Genomic DNA, 18,619 nt, shown 5'->3' with positions numbered 1-18,619 from the left:
TTTCCTTTTACTTGCTACATATCTAAAAACTGTTTAGGATTCTCTTTAGCCTGCATGGCCAATGTTCTTTCGTAATCCTTTTTTGCTTTTCTTACCACACTCGTCACCCTTCTGGCCTGCGCTTTATACCGTTCATGTGCCTGCCGGTCACCCTTCTCCTTAAATTCCCTCCATAGTTGTTTCTTTTTTTGCAGCTCAAGCTTAATGGTGTTATTCATCCATTTAACCCCTACTTGATTTATTATTCGGACTCTAGGTATACAGTCAGCCATTGCTTCATGCATAGCACTTCTTAACTACCTCTCATGCACTATCAACTTCTAGTCCTTGCAGTTGTACATGCTATGGCACTGAACCAATCAAACTCCTAAGCTTGTCATACTTTCCAGCCCGATAATTCCACATGTACCCTGTCTTAATTGAAAATTCTACACCTTTAGCCACCTCCCAAGTTAAGACCCTATGATCACTCTCACCGATTGGTGGCAATGTGGTCATATTTGTTACAGCCAAATCCTCAGATGTAATTACTAGGTCATGCTGTCGCAGATAGTTATCCCTTAATAACTGCATAAAATCCAGTTCCTTCCTCCCGTGTGTCCTCTCCTCACTCCAATCAATGCGACCATAGTTGAAATCTCCCATAATAATCACCCTCCTTCCACCCATTTCTTCTATTTGCTTGTGCATACTGTCACCACCATCTTTTCCATCACCTGGTCTATAGCAGCACCCAATTGTATATTTAGTTCTGCTAGCCACAATCTCACACCTCAAATGTGCTCTTTTCTCTATCCCTGCAATTCAACTTCTATTCTCCTTGGCTGTAGCTCATCAGCTATCATCAACAATACTCCTCCCCCCATTTTATTCTCTCTGTCATTCCTGAACACACTATACCCATCACATTCAATCCCACTAGTTATATCATCTACAGTCAGCTATGTTTCACTAATACCTATAACCTGTGGTCTGAAAGTGCCAACCATGGCCAAAAATTCTTCCTTCTTGTTCCTAATACTCCTAGTATTAGTGTACATGAATTTAACACCCCCATTAGCCCCAACCCTACCTTTATAGTATTTATATATTTAAGTGTTCTTAAAATTGGTTCAGACATGCCAGAAATGTATGGGACTGGAACTCTCCATATCCTTAAAAAGAATAATAAAAAATATTATTGTTTTGTTATGTTTATTTTTATATGTTTATTAAATTTCACATAGTTTGTAAACCCTGCTCTAGAAATCAATTATGGAACTTTTTCATGCCACCTCCAAACTCCAATAAGCAGGCCAATGGACTTACCAAGCACTGAAATTTATCTCTCTCACTTAAGGACATGCACAAACATTCATGCCCACAGCCTGTTAACTGCATAGCAGGTGTGTGTGCTGTCCATTCAGCTAATCAGACTGGCTAACATATAATTGGCAAGCTTAATACAAGTTTCTTCATGGCTTTGACTGCTTCAGTTATTTTCGCGAATAGCCAACACCTAAATGTTTTTTGTTCATTTATACTTATTACTATTTAATAATTCTAATTCAATTTTTCCAAGTCCTATTTACGTTAAGATTTAGTGAGAAATTAATGAAATAATTATTATGCATCTTCTTATTTATAAATATGAAATTTTACTCCTGTGGTCTCTAATTCAATACTTAATTTTACATTTTACACTAACATATTATTTTTGTTTCTAGTTTTCCATCTTCTCTAAGGATTTAGATCAAAGTGATAATGAGCCAAGAAATGAAGCAACATATCCAGTCTTTCTGCACTCATCTACAAGTCCAAATATTTCCCTTCCATCTCCATCTGAAATGAAAGAAAAAGATAGATTAACTGTTGTCTTCCATTCCTTCATGAGAAAATTCCTAGAATTTGGGGAAAGTATTTGTAAGTGTTATGCTTTTTTTTTCATTTAATTTTTTTTATGTGGTTTCCCACCCTTGAAAGGTTGTTATAGTACCTATAATGTTATCCATAGTACATTTGTAGTGTGGGTGGGTTTAGGATTGTTTTTTTCTTCATTTTTATCAATTTTATTTATTTTATTTTATTATTTATTATTTTTTTTGTAATTTCTTATTTATTTTTATGTAGTCTGGAAACCCTGCTCTAGAGACCAAACATAGAACTTTTTCAAGCCAGTTTAAGCCTCCAATAAGTGGTGGTCTAACACCAAGTGATGATATTCATCACCCTCCTAAAGACAATCACAAACATTCATACAAGCAGTGGGATTTGAACCTGCAATCTGTTGATTGTAGAGCAGATATGCTAACCCCTCATTTAACCAGGCTGGTAAATGTTGGAATTATATTAATATATTTACGGCTTAGTACGTAAATATTTATATTTCAGATTTATAAATAATATAAATCTGAAAATCTTCTTTTTTGTGTTCGAATGCCATTGAAACTTGGTAACAACATGTAATAGCTCCTGGAAGTTTCACTCACGCATATGGCAGTACCTAATAGCTCATCTGCACGCACACTTATTTCCTCTGGGTAACACTCAATAGTTAACAGCATGTCTCTGATAGTCACCCAGATTGTAACTCTATTACACAAAGATTTATATTATTTATTAGGTATGTACAAGAAACAATCTGTTTATTTTATCCCAGATGTTTAAAATGGAAGGCACTGTATTAGAATGACAGACATGTACCTAGCATCCATTGTCTAGAAAATGCTGAAATATGCTCAACATTTGCAGTTTGGACATTGGTAGGCTCCCAGAACCAACATAGAATTCAATATCACTAGGGACCTTTTACTAAGCATGAAGTATATTCAGGAGTAGGCTACTTGTATATAGAAGCTGATGATTTCACATCAGTTTCCTCACATCCCATAATGCAAAGCATACTTCCTTTTAGAAGTGCATAATGCTAAGTATTATGGGAAGACTGCTACCCTGACCATTTTTAACCTTTATTGAAGGCCTGTTAAACTGCATAGGACCTCTCCAAAATGTCCAAGTGAACTACAACATCCCTCTAAATCTCACTGAGTGATGTGAAAATTACACTTAAACTCATTACATCTGACCTGAATCATTCTAGGACAGGAAACTTGACAGTGGCTTCACTTCGTGACTGCCAAAAGACCCACAAACTGAAAAGAACTGCTTTATGCCCCAGGAAGCATACCCATCATCAGTGGGATCCAGACCAAGAAGAGATACCAAAGTTTAATTTTTTTTTTTTTTAACTCATATACGAGAGGGTGGTTGATCAACCTATAGTATGTATGTTGTTTTTTCAACCATAAAACTAATGTAATTAAAAAATAATAACTTTACAACCCATAAACTTTGGGTTTATGGGTTGTAAAGATTTAATAAACCTACTAGTTTCATCACTTAAGCTAGTGTCTTCATCTGGGTTCGGATGAACATACAAATATGCAACAAGCATTAAATATGAATCAATACATCACTAAAAAACACCAAATGTGTAGGATCTGTTACACAAGAATACAAGTACAACAGCAACATGTGGAGTGTGGACGCTGGCAAATGGTCAGTCATTGTTCAGCAAGTGTGTCCAATAGTTTGCAGAAAAATTAAAATCATGAGATTAGCTCTGCTAATGCATTCCTAGATGAGATTAGATTAGCTCTGCTAATGCATTCCTGGATGCTGACAATATCAAGTTCTTTTCTAATATCCTCATTTTTAATATGATATTGCATTGATGCCATCTGTTCATGCCTCTAATTTTTCTCAGGACTCATATCTGCGGTCTGTAGTCTTTGGTCAAGTGTTTTACGTCTGACCCAGCTCTCAGATCCATAAGTTAAAACTGGTTTGAACACTGTCTTGTATACAGCTAATTTAGTGTTCCGACTGATTTCTCTCTTATATGTGAATTTACCATCTTCACTAAAAATCATGGCTAAGTAGCTGAATTGTTTTACTTGTTTCACAGGTTCTCCATTCACAACCAGTAGACATTTTCAGTGATTCTGCCTATTTTCATTGTCTTTGTCTTGTTATTGCTGACCTTCATACCATATCTATTACAACAGTTATTCAATTTAGTCAGGGAATCTTGCAGACGTGTACTGGATTTATTTAGAAGTATAACATCGTCCGCATAAAGCAGAGAGCTGACATTAACATCTCCAATTTTGATATCATTTTTAATACCACTTTCCTTCATAATGTGATCCATATAAATAATGAATAAGAGAGGGGATAATGTACATCCTTGTCTCACACCAGATTTAATATTTAATCATCTTCCTGTACTTCCTTCAATTCTAACTGCTGACTTACAACTCAAAGACTAATTATTGCTTGATATAATGTCATATTGACACCATATAACTGACAGCTTCCCTCTTGGCACCGTGTCATATGCCTTTTCCAGATCTTCAAAACTTAAATGTAGATCTTTCTTATATTCCCATGATTTCTCAACTATTTGTCGTAAAGCGAAGATCTGATCCTGACAGCCTCTATTTAGCCTGAATCCAGCTTGTTCTTCACCAAGCTCTTCTTCCACAATCCTTCTCAATCGTTTCTCAAGTATTCTTGCATAAATCTTACCAGGAATACCTCTGTAATTCTCACATTCAGTTTTATTTCCCTTTTTATATATGAGTACTATGAGAACTCTACTCTAATCATTGGGAATTCGTCCCTCTGTCCAGGCCTTCTGAAGTATGCAGTGCAGCCACTGTAAGACTTTTATACCTCCATTCATCAGCAATTCTGGTTGAATATCATCTACTTCTGCTGCCTTTCCACATTTTAAACCTTGGATGGCTTTTTCTATTTCAAGTATGGATATGTATTCTTGACTCTATGCCTGTTGTGTGTTTTTTACCACAGTGCTATCACTACTTGTTTCATTTAGCAATTTTTCAAAGTAATTACTCCATACTTCACGGATATCTTTTTCTCCAGTTTTCATGTCACTTTTATCATCTCTGTTTCCTTTTACTCACTCTTTCCTCCATTTCTGAGCTTCTTCAACAACCTCCAGAACGTTTTGCCACCTTCTTGATATTTATTTTCTTACCAAAGTCTTCCCATGACTTTTATTTAGTTAGTTTTACACAGTGTTTAGCTTTCTTACATTTGTCTCTGTATTCTCTAAGAGCACATGCTGACTAATTTGCCAAGAACTTTTGATATGCTTTCTTCTTTTCCTTTACTGCCTCTTTGACTTCCTGTGTCCACCATGGAGTTCTGATTTTTCTATTCATGCAGACAACCTCACCACAAGCCTCTATGGCTGAATCAATCAGGGTTTTCTTCAAGGCTTGCCACTGAATCTCCAAGGTTTGGTTCCTGTTCTCAAACTCTTTCATTTTTTCTTCAATAATCTTTGTGTATTTTAGTCTACAGTTCACATCTGAGAGCTGCTCAACTTTTATTTGCTTTAAAACTTTTCTTACATGTTCAAAACAGGTATTTTCCATTATTATTAGCTTTGCTCTTTTCTCCAAATTTTCCCAAAATATTTTTGTATGACAGTCATTTCCTACTCTGCTATTTAGATCCACAACAAGGACTAATTTTTCCTTTTTCATTGTGCCAGTTGCTTTCCTTTAAAGCCTCAAAAAAATTCCTCCACTTCTACCTTAGTAGAACCTTCTGTAGGACCTTAGACACAAATAAGTCTCATTGTCCAGTTCCCCATTCTGATATTTGTCCACATCACTCTACTTGAGACTGTCTGCCATTCAAGAAGATTAGCCTCGTGTTTGTGTTGAATACTATGGTTATTCCTTCTTTTCCTTGACTGTCATTGTTTGAATATAACATTTTGTATTTATTGCTCAGAAAGATCTCACCAGTTTTTGTCTTTTGTGTTTCAATCACCCCTATTATGTTGATCTGGTACTTATCTAATTCCTCAGCTAGCTCCATTTCTTTGCCATTCAGGCTTTTTATGTTAATAGTACTGATCTTTAACTCTAGTGATGTTGAGTTGGAGTGTGTTTTCAGATTTGTTCCAGTAGCTGACGTTTCACTGTTTGACTGACGTTCCCTGGCGAAAACAACGGGAGCCTTGTTTATCCAGGCGATGCCCCAGCTTGTATGAAATTCTGTCATGTTGTATCATCATTTCTTTCTTTTGGTTTAAGCCAATAAGAATACAATTTGGTCAGCTAAATCCCAAATTGCCAGCCCATCCTCGTTCGTTCAGTATCCAGGTAGATACCTAACAGGGTGTACCACGAGAAGGTGAGGATTGGACCTTAGGTCAGAAGCCCTGGTCGGTTCTCCACATTCCTTTAAAGGCTATGTTGAGTCTCCTCTCATTTATACAGCTTTGACCCTTAAGCACCCCAAAAATTAAAGTCTGATGTGTTTAAAGATTATGAGTGGATTACCATTGTAACCTCTCTGATGTTGTGGGAGATGAAATTATCTTCTATGTACAGCATGGGAGCTTTTATCTCATTCATTGTTGTGGTGAGTGTGGAAGAAATGGAATGCTATGCCTGAGCTGTCTTCTATGTTGTTGTTGTTGTCTTCAATATGCTCCTTTTGTCTTATTTCTAAACTTCTCGATGTTTGCCCTTCTAAACTTCTGGAGTTTAGAAGGGCAAGCATCGTTCTTGTGGCCTTAATTATTTAAGGCCACGAGAACATGGCATATTGTAAACTCCAGGATGGTTGTTGAAAGGATTGTGGTCCTTGGGTGAATGTAACAGATTTCATACTGTCATAATGGGTTTGAAGGCCACTCTATTACATTTTTGATCGGTAATGGATATCCTAAAAAAATAGCACAAAGAATGCTTTTCTCTAATCCTTCTCCAAAATCCCAAATCCATGACATTCATTACAGAGCCTCAATTTCCATCCCTTTTATTGGCAAAATTTTGCTATCCCAGATTTTGTGTGACATTTGTAAGTCACTCGTTAGATCTTTAAACACATCAGACTTTAATTTTTCTGCAAACTATTGGATGCACCTGCTGAAGAGTGATTGACCATGTACCAGCATCCATGCTCCACGTGTTTCTGTTGTACTTGTATTCTTGTGTAACAGTTCCTACACATTTGGTGTTTTTTAGTGATGTATTGATTCATATTTAAAGCTTGTTGCATATTTGTATGTTCATCTCAATCCAGATGAAGAAACTAGCTTAAGTGGTGAAACTAGTAGGTTTATTAAATCTTTACAATCCATAAACCCAGTGTTAGTTATTATATTTTAACTACAACCTATAGTACATTAGTACTGTACATGGGTAGTGGGTTGGGAAAGGAGGAAGTTATTTACATTTGACTTAAAAGACTGTATATTGTATTCCTTGGGAAACACAACGGGGGGGGAGAGACTGTTCCACAATACAGCAGTTGAAGGGATGAAGGGGGGGGGGGGGAAAGAAACCTGTTCTGTGGATTTCAAGCAGCATTGTGAAGGAATGTTGAGCAGTAGCTGCATGTTTTCCAACGTGATGTTATTTCAGAAGAACATTTCCCATTGTAATATTCGAAAAATACACATGGTGCAGAAACCATATTTGTGCGAAAGTGGGGGTAGTGAGTTGGTAAGACATGGGTCATTAATAAGTCTGATTGCTCTCCTCTGTATTCAGTTAAGCATTTTGAGGGAGCTTTTAGGGGACCCATCCCATATGTAAAAGCAGTATTCAATAGCTGGATGGATTTGCAATTTGTATAAAGTTTACAGCTGTTCAGGGGTGAAGTAATGTCTTGAGTGAAACAGAAATCCTAGTTTTTTAGAAGCTAAGGATGCGGCAGAGAGGTGTGATGTCAGGGTAATTCCAAGAAGAGAAATCTCAAATTTTCTGGAAATTTCGGTGTTGTCAAAAATAATACTGGCATTTTTTGCTAGTTTACAAAATTAAATAGAACTTGCCAAGAAATTATATTCTTGTTTAATCCTTTATCCAAGTGTAAGCTTTTAAGTGGGTTTAGATTCTCACCACATAAGACTTGGTTGGTGAGAATCTAAACTACTGACAGAACTAAGACTAACACAAACAGTAATCATGCTTGTGGCAGAAGCTAAGTTCTTGTGACTTGTATTCAGTTTAAAAAAAATTCTATCCTACATATGAGGGTAGCCTGAAAAGCATCATCTGCAAACAACTGAATATCCCCTTGCAATCCACTGACAATATCATTGATATAAAGGTTAAACAATATAGGTCCCAGTACTGAGCCCTGAGGGACCCTACTTGTAACCCTCTGCTTCCTTGAAACTGTCCCACCATACACAACTCTCTGATACCTATTGGACAGCCAATCCTGAATCCAGTTGACCAATCTGACATCCAGACCCATGTGCTGCAACTTAAATATCAGCTTATCATGTGGCACCCTGTCAAATTTTTCGCTAAATTCTAAGAAAATTGCAGTATATGTGCCTTTCCCTTATCTCACGCTCTTGTAACTTTATCATAAAAGGCTAGCATATTGCTAAAACAAGAGCGCCCCTTCACAAATCCATGTTGACGCTCACAGATACCATTACCCTCATCTACCCAATGCTGTATATGGTCCTTCACTACTTTCTCCAAGAACTTACTAACTACTGATGACACATAAACTGGCCTATAATTGGACACTTCCAGTCTGCTACCGCCCTTATGCAATGGCACTATCTCATTTTCCTTCCATTCCATGGGCACCTTTCCCGCAGCCAGACTTTCATTGAAAAGCCAGATCAAAGGCACTGTCAGTTCCCTAGCACATTCTCTCAAAACTGATGGTGAAATACCATCCAGTCCCACAGCTTTACTGACATCAAGAGTACTCAGTATTTGAATCACACTCTCCTCCTGTACCTCTAAACCTCGAACCTGCCCTATCCCTCGAGCATTAAAACTGACTCCTCCAGGATGAAATACTCCAATAAAGTGTTCATTGAACAATTCTACTATGTCCTCTGCATCAGTCACTCTATTTCCATTTTTATCCCACAATGTCATTCTTCCACAGTCATTTCTCCTCTTACTGGCCACATATCTAAAAAATTCCCTAGGATATCTTTGGATCTTAGGATTAATCTCCGCTCATATTCCAGTTTCGTCTTCTTTACCATACTAGTCACTCTTCTGGCCTGTGTCTTATACTCTTCATGCATCTTCTCTTCACCAGTCTCCTTATATCTCTTCCACAGCCTCTTTTTTGCATGTAATTCCTGTTTAATAATTGTTTGTCATCCACTTTACTCCAAATTGTGTCCTCTTGTTCACTCGTGGTATACAACTTACCATTGCTGCTAACAAATATTCTTTCATAATTTCCCATGCACTAACGATATCCCGGCCTTCCAATTCCTCCCTCCAAGTTGGCGTCTTAGACTATTATAATCGCCTATCTTATAATTCTACATACGTTCCCATCTCTTTGATACTCCTGCATGTCTATTCATTTTCCAAGTCAAAACCATATGGTCACTCTCTCCAACAGGTGGGAGAGATGTCATCTCAGTTATTATCAACTCTTCTGATGCTATAACCAAATCCAAAACTCTTGAACCTCTTGTTCCCTCTATTACATGTTGCCTAAGACATTTGTCCCTCAAGAATTCTAGAAATTCCATTCCCTTATTGCCACATGCATCTTCTTCTCCCCAGTTTATACTACTGTAGTTAAAATCTCCCATAACAATCATTCTTCTGCAGGTGATTTTTTCTTCTGCAAACCGTTTTTTTACTAGCGAATTTTTTTGTCTAGTCAGGTTAAAAGATCGAAATAATATTCCGTGGTTATTGTTTTACCCTTTTCAAGATAATTAATAAACAAAATGCCTTTAGCATCCCCAAACACCAATGCCATTATCTTTCCTGCTGATGGAACTGACCTTCTTTGGCACTGAACAACCGGCTTCTGTCCACTGTTTTGACTGCTGTTTGGATTCTAGTGTGTAATGGTGAATCCAAGTCTCATCCATAGTGATAAATCGAATCACAAAATCAATTTTATTTTTTTTAAAACGCTCCAAGCACTGTTCAGAGATTTTCATGCGAGTGTTTTTTTGATCTGCTGTGAGCATGCGTGGCACCCATCTTGTGCAATGCTTTTTCATTTGCAATTCTTCATGCAAAATATATCCTTCATGTTCTTTTGAAATGCCTATAATCTCAGCAATTTCATGCACTTTGACTTCCCTGTCATCCAATACCATATCGTGCACTTGATCAATGATTTCTGGTGTTGTTACACTTTTTGGATGTCCTTCACGTGGATCATCTTGAAGTACAGGTACAGCCACGTTTGAACTCAGCATCCCATTTCTTAATTGTCAAAAATGAAGGAGAAGAGTGCCCATAAATTTTTATGAATGTCAAATGAATTTCTTTTGCTGTTAAACCTTCTTTTACAAAGAATTTTATAACCGCACGACACTCAATTTTATCCTTTTCAAGGAAATACAGACAACACTTTGCTTCAGACAGCTGTATAAAACAAACTACTTGATAGAATGACTTGCAATTTCATGTGGATGCTTATGACAGATGTACCAACTTAGAAAAAAAAAAAAAAAACTTGCCAATAGTGTTGCCATCTATGGTTGATGCCGAAGACTTTTCAGACCACTCTCATACATCATCAACTATGAGAAAATAGCAGGAGACCAATAAAAAAACCTTCATCTTTTGGGTGCAAATTGATATTCTTTGCTCTGCCTGTACAGTGCCCTTATCTGATCAAGATCCAGCTATGGATCTCAAGTCTGCTCTGCCAGAAACAGTATGCTTTGATGGTTGGAGGCTGTCCACCTTCACCCAATTAGAATTGCAAATAATAGTGCCTTTCAAACATTAGTTATTCTATGAAGTGAATGAATTCTTTTTATTTGAATTCCAAAAACTGTCTTTGCAATTAAAAAAAAAAAAAATAGTACAACGCCCATCATTCAGCTTGTTTTGGTGAAGTTAACATAATTTTGACAATTACCACCCTCGTTCTTTCTCTCCACCTATCTACCCTCTCCCAACAGCTCTATCAGACACACAGTGAAGAATATTCTGATTTTTTTTTTTTTTAACTTGTTTGCCCGGAATTTTAAAATCACTGGTTTTAGTGCAGTATGCCGCTATCTTTCCAGACCACATAATATCTAGTCAGATCCCATTGCAATATAATAAATTTAGTTTAATCCTTTATCCAAGTGTGAAGATACTTTCAGGCACAAACAAAGCTTGTGCCTGAAAGTATCTTCAGGACTGGGGTAAGGTAGTACAACACCGGGCAACTCATTGCAAAGGTGGACTAAGCCAACATCACTCCTATCTCAGTATCTCCCATAATGCAAAGCACATCTCCTTGCGGATATGTATAATGTTATGCATTAAGGGAAGTGCCACTACCCAGACTAGTTTCGACCTTTATTGAGGTCTCTTCAGTGGGAGCCAGGCCCATAAGTGGAGATACCAGGTAGAAGCAATAGCAGGTCATCTTTACCTATAGGAGTTGCCAAAAGGTGTGCCATCTTTTTATTAAATTACTCTGGATTTAGAGAAAGATGTTGAAAGTTTATTTTTCACTTGGTTAGACTATAATAAATTTAGTTTAATCCTTTATCCAAGTGTGAGCAAACTTGGATAAAGTACTGCTGTACTACCTTACCCCAGTCCTGAAGGTACTTTCAGGTGCAAACTTTGTTTGCTCACACTTGGATAAAGAATTAAACTAAATTTATTATAGTCTAACCAAGTGAAAAATAAACTTTCAATATCTTTTCATCCCATTGCAATATATAGTAACTATACTTTTTAACTGCATTCTGGAGAGCTTGCACTAATTTATATCAGTTTGAAATTTTTCATTTATCAATTTCATATATTATAAGCATTGTGAAGTTTCTGATATACCATCCATTTATAACACTCTTCATCCATCATCGGTTATATCAGGAGGCTTCATTTTGACCTGTGCTTATATTGGATTCCAACCACAGTGGGATCAAGTGAAATAAACACCATTACATCATCTCACCCCTTAAGAGACCATCATATGCTTGACACTATTTATAGGCATATCCTAAATAAATTAAAAAAAAAAAAAAAAGACTAATATCTTATTGGCAAGAATATTGGAATGGAGAGATCCACAATAGTCTGGCTGGCCAAGTAGATAACATACCTCTCTCCAGTCAGCAAGGATTGGGCATGAATGTTTTGTGAATGTTTTTAAGGGATAGATGAATTCCCTGTCGTGGTGTGAGACCACCACTCTGCTTATTGGACATAGGAAGTGGCTTGTCAAGTTCTATGTGATGTTTTGATCTCCCACTGCATGGTTTTCCGAATATCTAACTCGTATCTTATCCATAGTACCAGAACTCATATACTGGGTACTAAACAGCCTTTCATCTGTGAGATTAACATAATAAAAAAAGATAAATAACAAACTATACAACATTTGGACAGCCTGGTTGGCTAAAGGGTTAACTTATCCACTCTCCAACCAAGAGGCTTCGAGTTCAAAACCTGCCATAGGCATTGATGTCTGCAGCCAAACGTCAGTGCCCATGGCATTGACGTTTGCAGTCATTTTTAGGTAAGAGATGGAAGAAGTGAAAAGAAGAATAGGAATGGGATGAGCAGCTTTTGGAAAATTGAAGAGATTTTTAAACAGCAAAATAAAACCTAGAACAGAGCAAGACTGTTCAACCAATGTGTATTGCATGTTATCACATATGGAGCATAAACCTGGCCATTCAGAAAGGAAATAATAGATAAAATTCAAAAAACAGAAGAATGGAAAGATGTTTGCTAAACATAAGACTCAGAGATAAAATCAAAAATGAAGAAATAAGAGCTAAAACAAAATTTTTAATACTGGAGAAAACATACTTCGAAAGAAATGGAAACAGGCAGGACACATTGCAAGACCCAAGGACAATAGATGGACAAAAGTTTTACTGGAATGGCAGCCATATGGAGGTAAAAAATGAGATGGAAGACCTGAAAGAAATGATATAAGAAAAACAGTTGGAACTCTTTGGCACCAACAAGCTTAGAATAGAAACAGATGGAGAGAATTGGGAGACACATATAGCCAGAAGTGGCTATAAAAAGAGTTAAAAGAAGAAGATGATGAATTTTTGATGCTTAGTCCAAGACCCTGACCTACTTATTGAAGGCCAAAAGTGGATGGAAAAAGTTGTATGTTTGGTTTCTAGAACAGTTTCCAGATTATCTAACTCTTATCCTATCCATGGTACTAATATTAATATACTAATGAGCTAACAGCCTTTCATCTGTGGCATAAAAAATAAAAACAAATAAATCTGCAGGCCTGGTTGGACAGGTGGTTAACTTATCCACTCTCCAGTTAAAAGGCTGCAAGTTTGAATCCTTCAATGGACGTGGATGTTTGTAATCATCTTTAGTAGATAAGTTTTTGTGAATAATCTTCACACATGTAAGAGAAAACTAAATATAATTTAGTTTAGTTTTGAAAGAAATGAAGTAAGGTTGAATAATAATTTAAATAATAACCTATTAGATACAGTAAACCCTCGATTTAAGACTAATAGGTGCTAAGGGGTGTCCATTAAATCAAAAGTCTATTAAATTGCGAATTTTTTAAAATAAAAATATCTGTAACATTATACTGCAATTTTATCAATATTAGCACTGTGATAACAAAAAAAATTGTTTTACATACAATTTTTAACACAATTTTCACATAATTTAATATGACAAGTTAATAAGTTAACTTATCTTTATAGTTAATAATAGATAAGTTAATGTGAAGTTAATGTTAGATGTTGAGGCACTTGGTTTAGGTAAACCTGCTTTGAAAAAAACTATCAAGTTTTTTTTTGAACTTTTGAATTCTGCTGTTTTTTTATAATTAACTCCCTAAAAATTACAAAATTGTGTGTAATAAAACTGCCGCAGAAAGTCATGCCATGCAACAAAAGAACCAATTACAGTGCGATTGGTGGGATCACATCCTAATCATTCCCCGAACATGTTTTATGAGCAGTGACTTATTTATATCGGCTAAATTACTACAGTGTTTTTCTAACGTATGTTGGCCTATTCGCCAAAATTTGTTAAAAATAACAGGAAATTAATAACAAAAAATAACCTGTTAATTTAATTATAAGCAAATCTTGGTTAAAAGCATTTTAAAATTAACAGGGTGTTAATTTTCACACATGACATATGTACTGGAAATTTTGGGGGTCTACTACTCCCATGGTGACCCAGTCCATATTGGGAGGGCAATCACAAACATTCATGCCTATGCAGAATTCGAACCAGCAGCCTCTTGGCTGGAAAGCGGATACACTAACCAGTTGGCCAACCAGTAGTAATTTTTCAAAAATTTCTATTTTCATATTTGAGAACTTTCTTTACAGCTGTTCCAACAGTACTTCATCATAAATTTCTCCTTACCACTCGTCATTCCATACCAATTGTTTTGAAAGAATTTCAAGCAATGGTGAACAATCTTACTCCAGATTTATTTCCTAAAGCATTCTTGAAGGTTGAGAATTCTTTGATGGGTCAAGATGAATACATATGCTACAATACAACCTGGAAACCTCATCTGGTAAGAATTTTTCTAGTATTAATTACACAGGTTTTTTTAATTATCGAGTTCTGAAAAAGCAGTTATTGAAATAATATGTAAACTATCAAATGCTTGGGTAAACTTCTGCCATATAAAATGTTGGAGTTTATGGAAAATTGTCATCTTGTAATAAGAGAATGTTCGGAAGTCCAGCCACCTTCCATTTTTATGCTAAGGTGCACTGAAATTATTTTAAAAAGAAATGCTGCTGACTGTTTTCGTTAGTATTGCACTCTTCATGAATACAGAACAATCATTAATTTATATCACAAAAAATGATTGTTTCCTCAAATGGATGAATGTTTGAACACCTAAAATTCAAGTTGTTTGCATAACATATGCACAGTAATTCTCTGAAACATAATGCAAACATAAGTATATACACTTTATTAAGTATTATTTTTATGGCTGTTTAGCCTGTTTTTGTTTAGGAGTACCCCTTTTTTATGTCATTGGCTTTTTACTCAATTAATAATAATATTTACTTAGAGGAGTAACATGGAAATTTTTCCAGAAATAATACCTATTCTTTAAGTATTTTTTACAATATGATTCAAATTCATGATTTTTCATGAAAATGTGAAGTTTCACATTTCAGTGGCATTTGATGAAAGTTCACAGTAGGGCTGTGATAATATATCTTATCACAGCCCTACTGTGATTGTCTGATGTTAGTAATAATATATAATTATTATTAACATCAGACCTCCAGGGAGTCATTCAGTCATGTCAATGCAGTCATGCAAAAAAAAAATCATCAATCTGTACCTTAAACACATTCACGATTTCCATATTTACCACGCTCTTAGGCAATGCATTCCACTCAAAATCCAATCTCCATGCAAAGAATTTGTTCCTTTTTATACAGCTTCCAAGGATTATTTTTTTCTACCTTTGTGTCCCTCTATTCAATGAAAATCTCTTTCACATTAATCTGGTAACAACCTCTCACCATCTTAAACATCACAATCATATCCCCTCTTCTTCTATTTGCAAGGCTCTGCATATATTCTCTCAATCTGTCTTCATTCCATAGACTTGACAGCAAGTTAGTGAATCTTCTCTAGACTCTAAGATATTCCCATTCCCTATAAAATGAGGAGAATTCTGTGGTCCATATGCAATCTGATCAAAGTGTTGTACAAAGGAACTGTATCCACTTTGCTTCTACATGTCAAGGTCCTCTTCATCTTTGCCATTCATTGTGATATTCTCAAAGTGTTTGCAAGGTGACCCCTTAAACTTGTCTCCATCTATCATCACTCCCATCCTTACCTGTCAAATTTCAAGACCTTACACTTTGCATCTCCTGCTCACTCACTCACCTACTGTAAAGGCCACGACATCTGCTCTGCTCCTCATAGTTCTTTCCACCATTGCATCACTAGCAACCACCTTCATACACACACACAGTTAAGCTTGTCCCAATATTGTTGACATAGAAGTTTCCCAAACAATTCCCTGCAACACTCCGTGATGACCCCTTGCTCTTTGGGATACCGCTCCTCCATAACTGTCTGACACCTGACAGCAAGTCACATATTTAATTCACCAGTCTCTTATTCAGTCCCATCCATTCCAGTTTAGTTGTCAGCTTTTCATGTAGCAATCTATCAATGGTCTTTGGACAATTCAAAGTATACCACTGTATATGCATCTCCCATGTCATCACCTTGTTGTAGTACATATGCAGATTGCAAAAACATAACCTCTCCCAAAAAAAATCCATACTGAGCATCATAGAGAATAGCACTATTACCAACCCAGTTCTTAATACTAGTTCCCACCAGCTTCCCTAACACCTTAGTCACAACCCCTAGACACACAGATTGGCCTATAATTTATAGTCTGATCTCTCCCCCCTCTCCTTTGTGAAGTGGAAAAGTTTTATCCTCTTTGTGAACTTCACCTGTTTTCATGTTAAACTGGTGTGCCAAGGGTACTATTAATTCCCTGGAGCATTTCTTAAAGACATGAATAATATGTTGTGTAATCCTACTACTCTAATTACATCTAGTATAAGTTAAATGTGTGTGTGTGTGTGTGTGTTGATCCCATACACAAACGATCAAAGGACCTATAAACACATCAGTGCCATATGTGGGGTGTAGGTGAGGATTGAGATAGATGTTTGACTCCTTTTTTTGATGAGTTGCAGGCTGCAGTTGTTTGGAAATACATCATGAGGAAAGCTGTTCCAGAGGGCAGAAGTAGATGCAATAAGAGAAGAGGAGAAGTCAGTTCGATGTGTTTGCAGTTACACAGGTAAGGGATATGGAAAGCTTGTGCTCTTGTATTAACAGATGCAACCTGAAATGGAGAAATGATAGTTGCCAGTTCAGTTGAGCAATGACAATTTAATTGTCTATAGAATAGATAGTGGTTGAGCATTGCATCTGTGAGGTAGAGGTTGAAGTGAATCTGTCAGAAAAGAACCATATCTGATCCGAATTATTCTCTTCTGGATAGTATTGTGATTTTTTTAGGGATATAGTTAAAAGTTGAGTGGGTGTAAAAGAGCTTCTTAAATGAAAGAGAATGCATAATTTTTTGGATGCTCATGGAGCTATTAATGTGATGTGTTTAGGAGGGACTTGAGGTAAGTGTTAGTCCAAGCAGAGATCTGATCCTGTCTGGTGATTTGGATATTACTATGAGCTTAGATCTCTTTTTGAGAGTGATAAGGCCAACTGCAATTTGGTGTCATTGAAGGTCACCAGATTGTACTTACCCCCTTTGAAGGAAGGTATGTAGATCAAATTTAAGGCACGGGTTTTTGATGATCTTGAGGCTTGGGATGCCTGCACACTGCATGGTTTGTCAAATGAGTAGGATGAGTGGAGAGTACTATCATTAGCAAAGCTATGAATAGGAAGAATGATGATTGAGAATAGGTCATTTATGCAGGAGAAAAAGAGTATGTGAATAGGACAGAGCTTTAAGGCATTCCTGCATACCAGTAAATTACCAGAGAAAATTGTCTGTTGAATTACAGAGAATGTGTCAATTTGACCAATGGCTGCTGAATAACTGGTGGGTCTCTAGGTAGTGGACAAGTTGACTGGTGATGATGATGACTTTCTCTGTTAATTTGGTGAGGACAGAGTTGATGGCTATTGGTTGGTAGATTGACAATAGACTCTTCTTGTTCTTTTTTGAAATATATTGGATATACGATTGCTTCCACACACCAGGATACAGTACCTGCTACATATTAAAGATTGTAGAGATGATACAGGACTGGTGTTAATTCCTAATTTAATACCTCATATACCTTCTGCTCATTGTCAGGTGGGCCTGACAATGAGCAGAAGGTATATATGCTTATCAGCTATATGCTGATAAGCATATATGCTTATATGATGATAAGCATATATGCTTATATGATGATAAGCATATATGCTTAGAATATGTGCTCATAAAGTGCTCATTCTATATTCCAACTATATCCTCTGCAATAGCTAATATTATCATATTATCCTCCCATAGTCATTTTTTCTTCTGCTTGCCACATATCAAAAGAGACTATTAGCATATTTCTTAGCTTGACTGGCTAATTTCCAGTCATACTGCACTAGTTGTATAATTTGGGAATTATTACCAGTATTAATTTTGTGTTTCCTTCATAGTGCCATGCCACCTTCTTATAGGTTTCATGCTTTGTCCTTTCATTCATCTGTTTTACTCCTGCCTTATTTAGCAGGCATGGATGCTTGTGATTTGGGAGAAGGGATGAATTTCATCACCCACTGTGAAACCAGTGCCCTGCTTATTAGAGGCCTGAAATGGCTTTAAAAAGAGGTGGTTCTATGTTTGATCTCTAGAGCAGGATTTCTGGACTATGTAAAAAATAAATAAAAATTACAAAAAATATACAAAATTGATAAAAAAATGGGAAAAAAATCCTTTGCACACCCATGGAACAAATGTACTATAGGTCTACTAATAATGTTTGTGGGTGGGAACCACATTTCTTCTTTCTCGTCCATCAGATGACAGCTTGAGTCCCCCTATGAACCAATCTTTGCCATCTGTTCTGTCTCTGCCATTTCTGTCATCTCTTTGA

At 36.4% G+C, this 18,619-nt stretch overlaps 1 protein-coding gene across 1 annotated transcript in view; it reads left to right on the top strand.

The window, feature by feature from the left end:
* LOC150108543 (KICSTOR complex protein SZT2-like) overlaps positions 1-18,619 on the top strand; it is a 1,022,772-nt gene that overhangs the window by 800,606 nt on the left and 203,547 nt on the right. The window contains exons 47-48 of the mRNA XM_090390485.1: positions 1,707-1,902; positions 14,339-14,532. Of these exons, the coding sequence (XP_090246611.1) occupies positions 1,707-1,902; positions 14,339-14,532 (390 nt within the window). The remainder of the gene's footprint in view (positions 1-1,706; positions 1,903-14,338; positions 14,533-18,619) is intronic.

Source organism: Typopeltis vanoorti, chromosome 3 (genome assembly GCF_054136105.1).
Source record: "Typopeltis vanoorti isolate ZY-2024b chromosome 3, IOZ_Tvanoo_1.0, whole genome shotgun sequence".
Taxonomy (NCBI): domain Eukaryota; kingdom Metazoa; phylum Arthropoda; class Arachnida; order Uropygi; family Thelyphonidae; genus Typopeltis; species Typopeltis vanoorti.
Note: the sequence above shows the minus strand (reverse complement) of the source record. Positions and strands in the feature narration are given on the sequence as shown.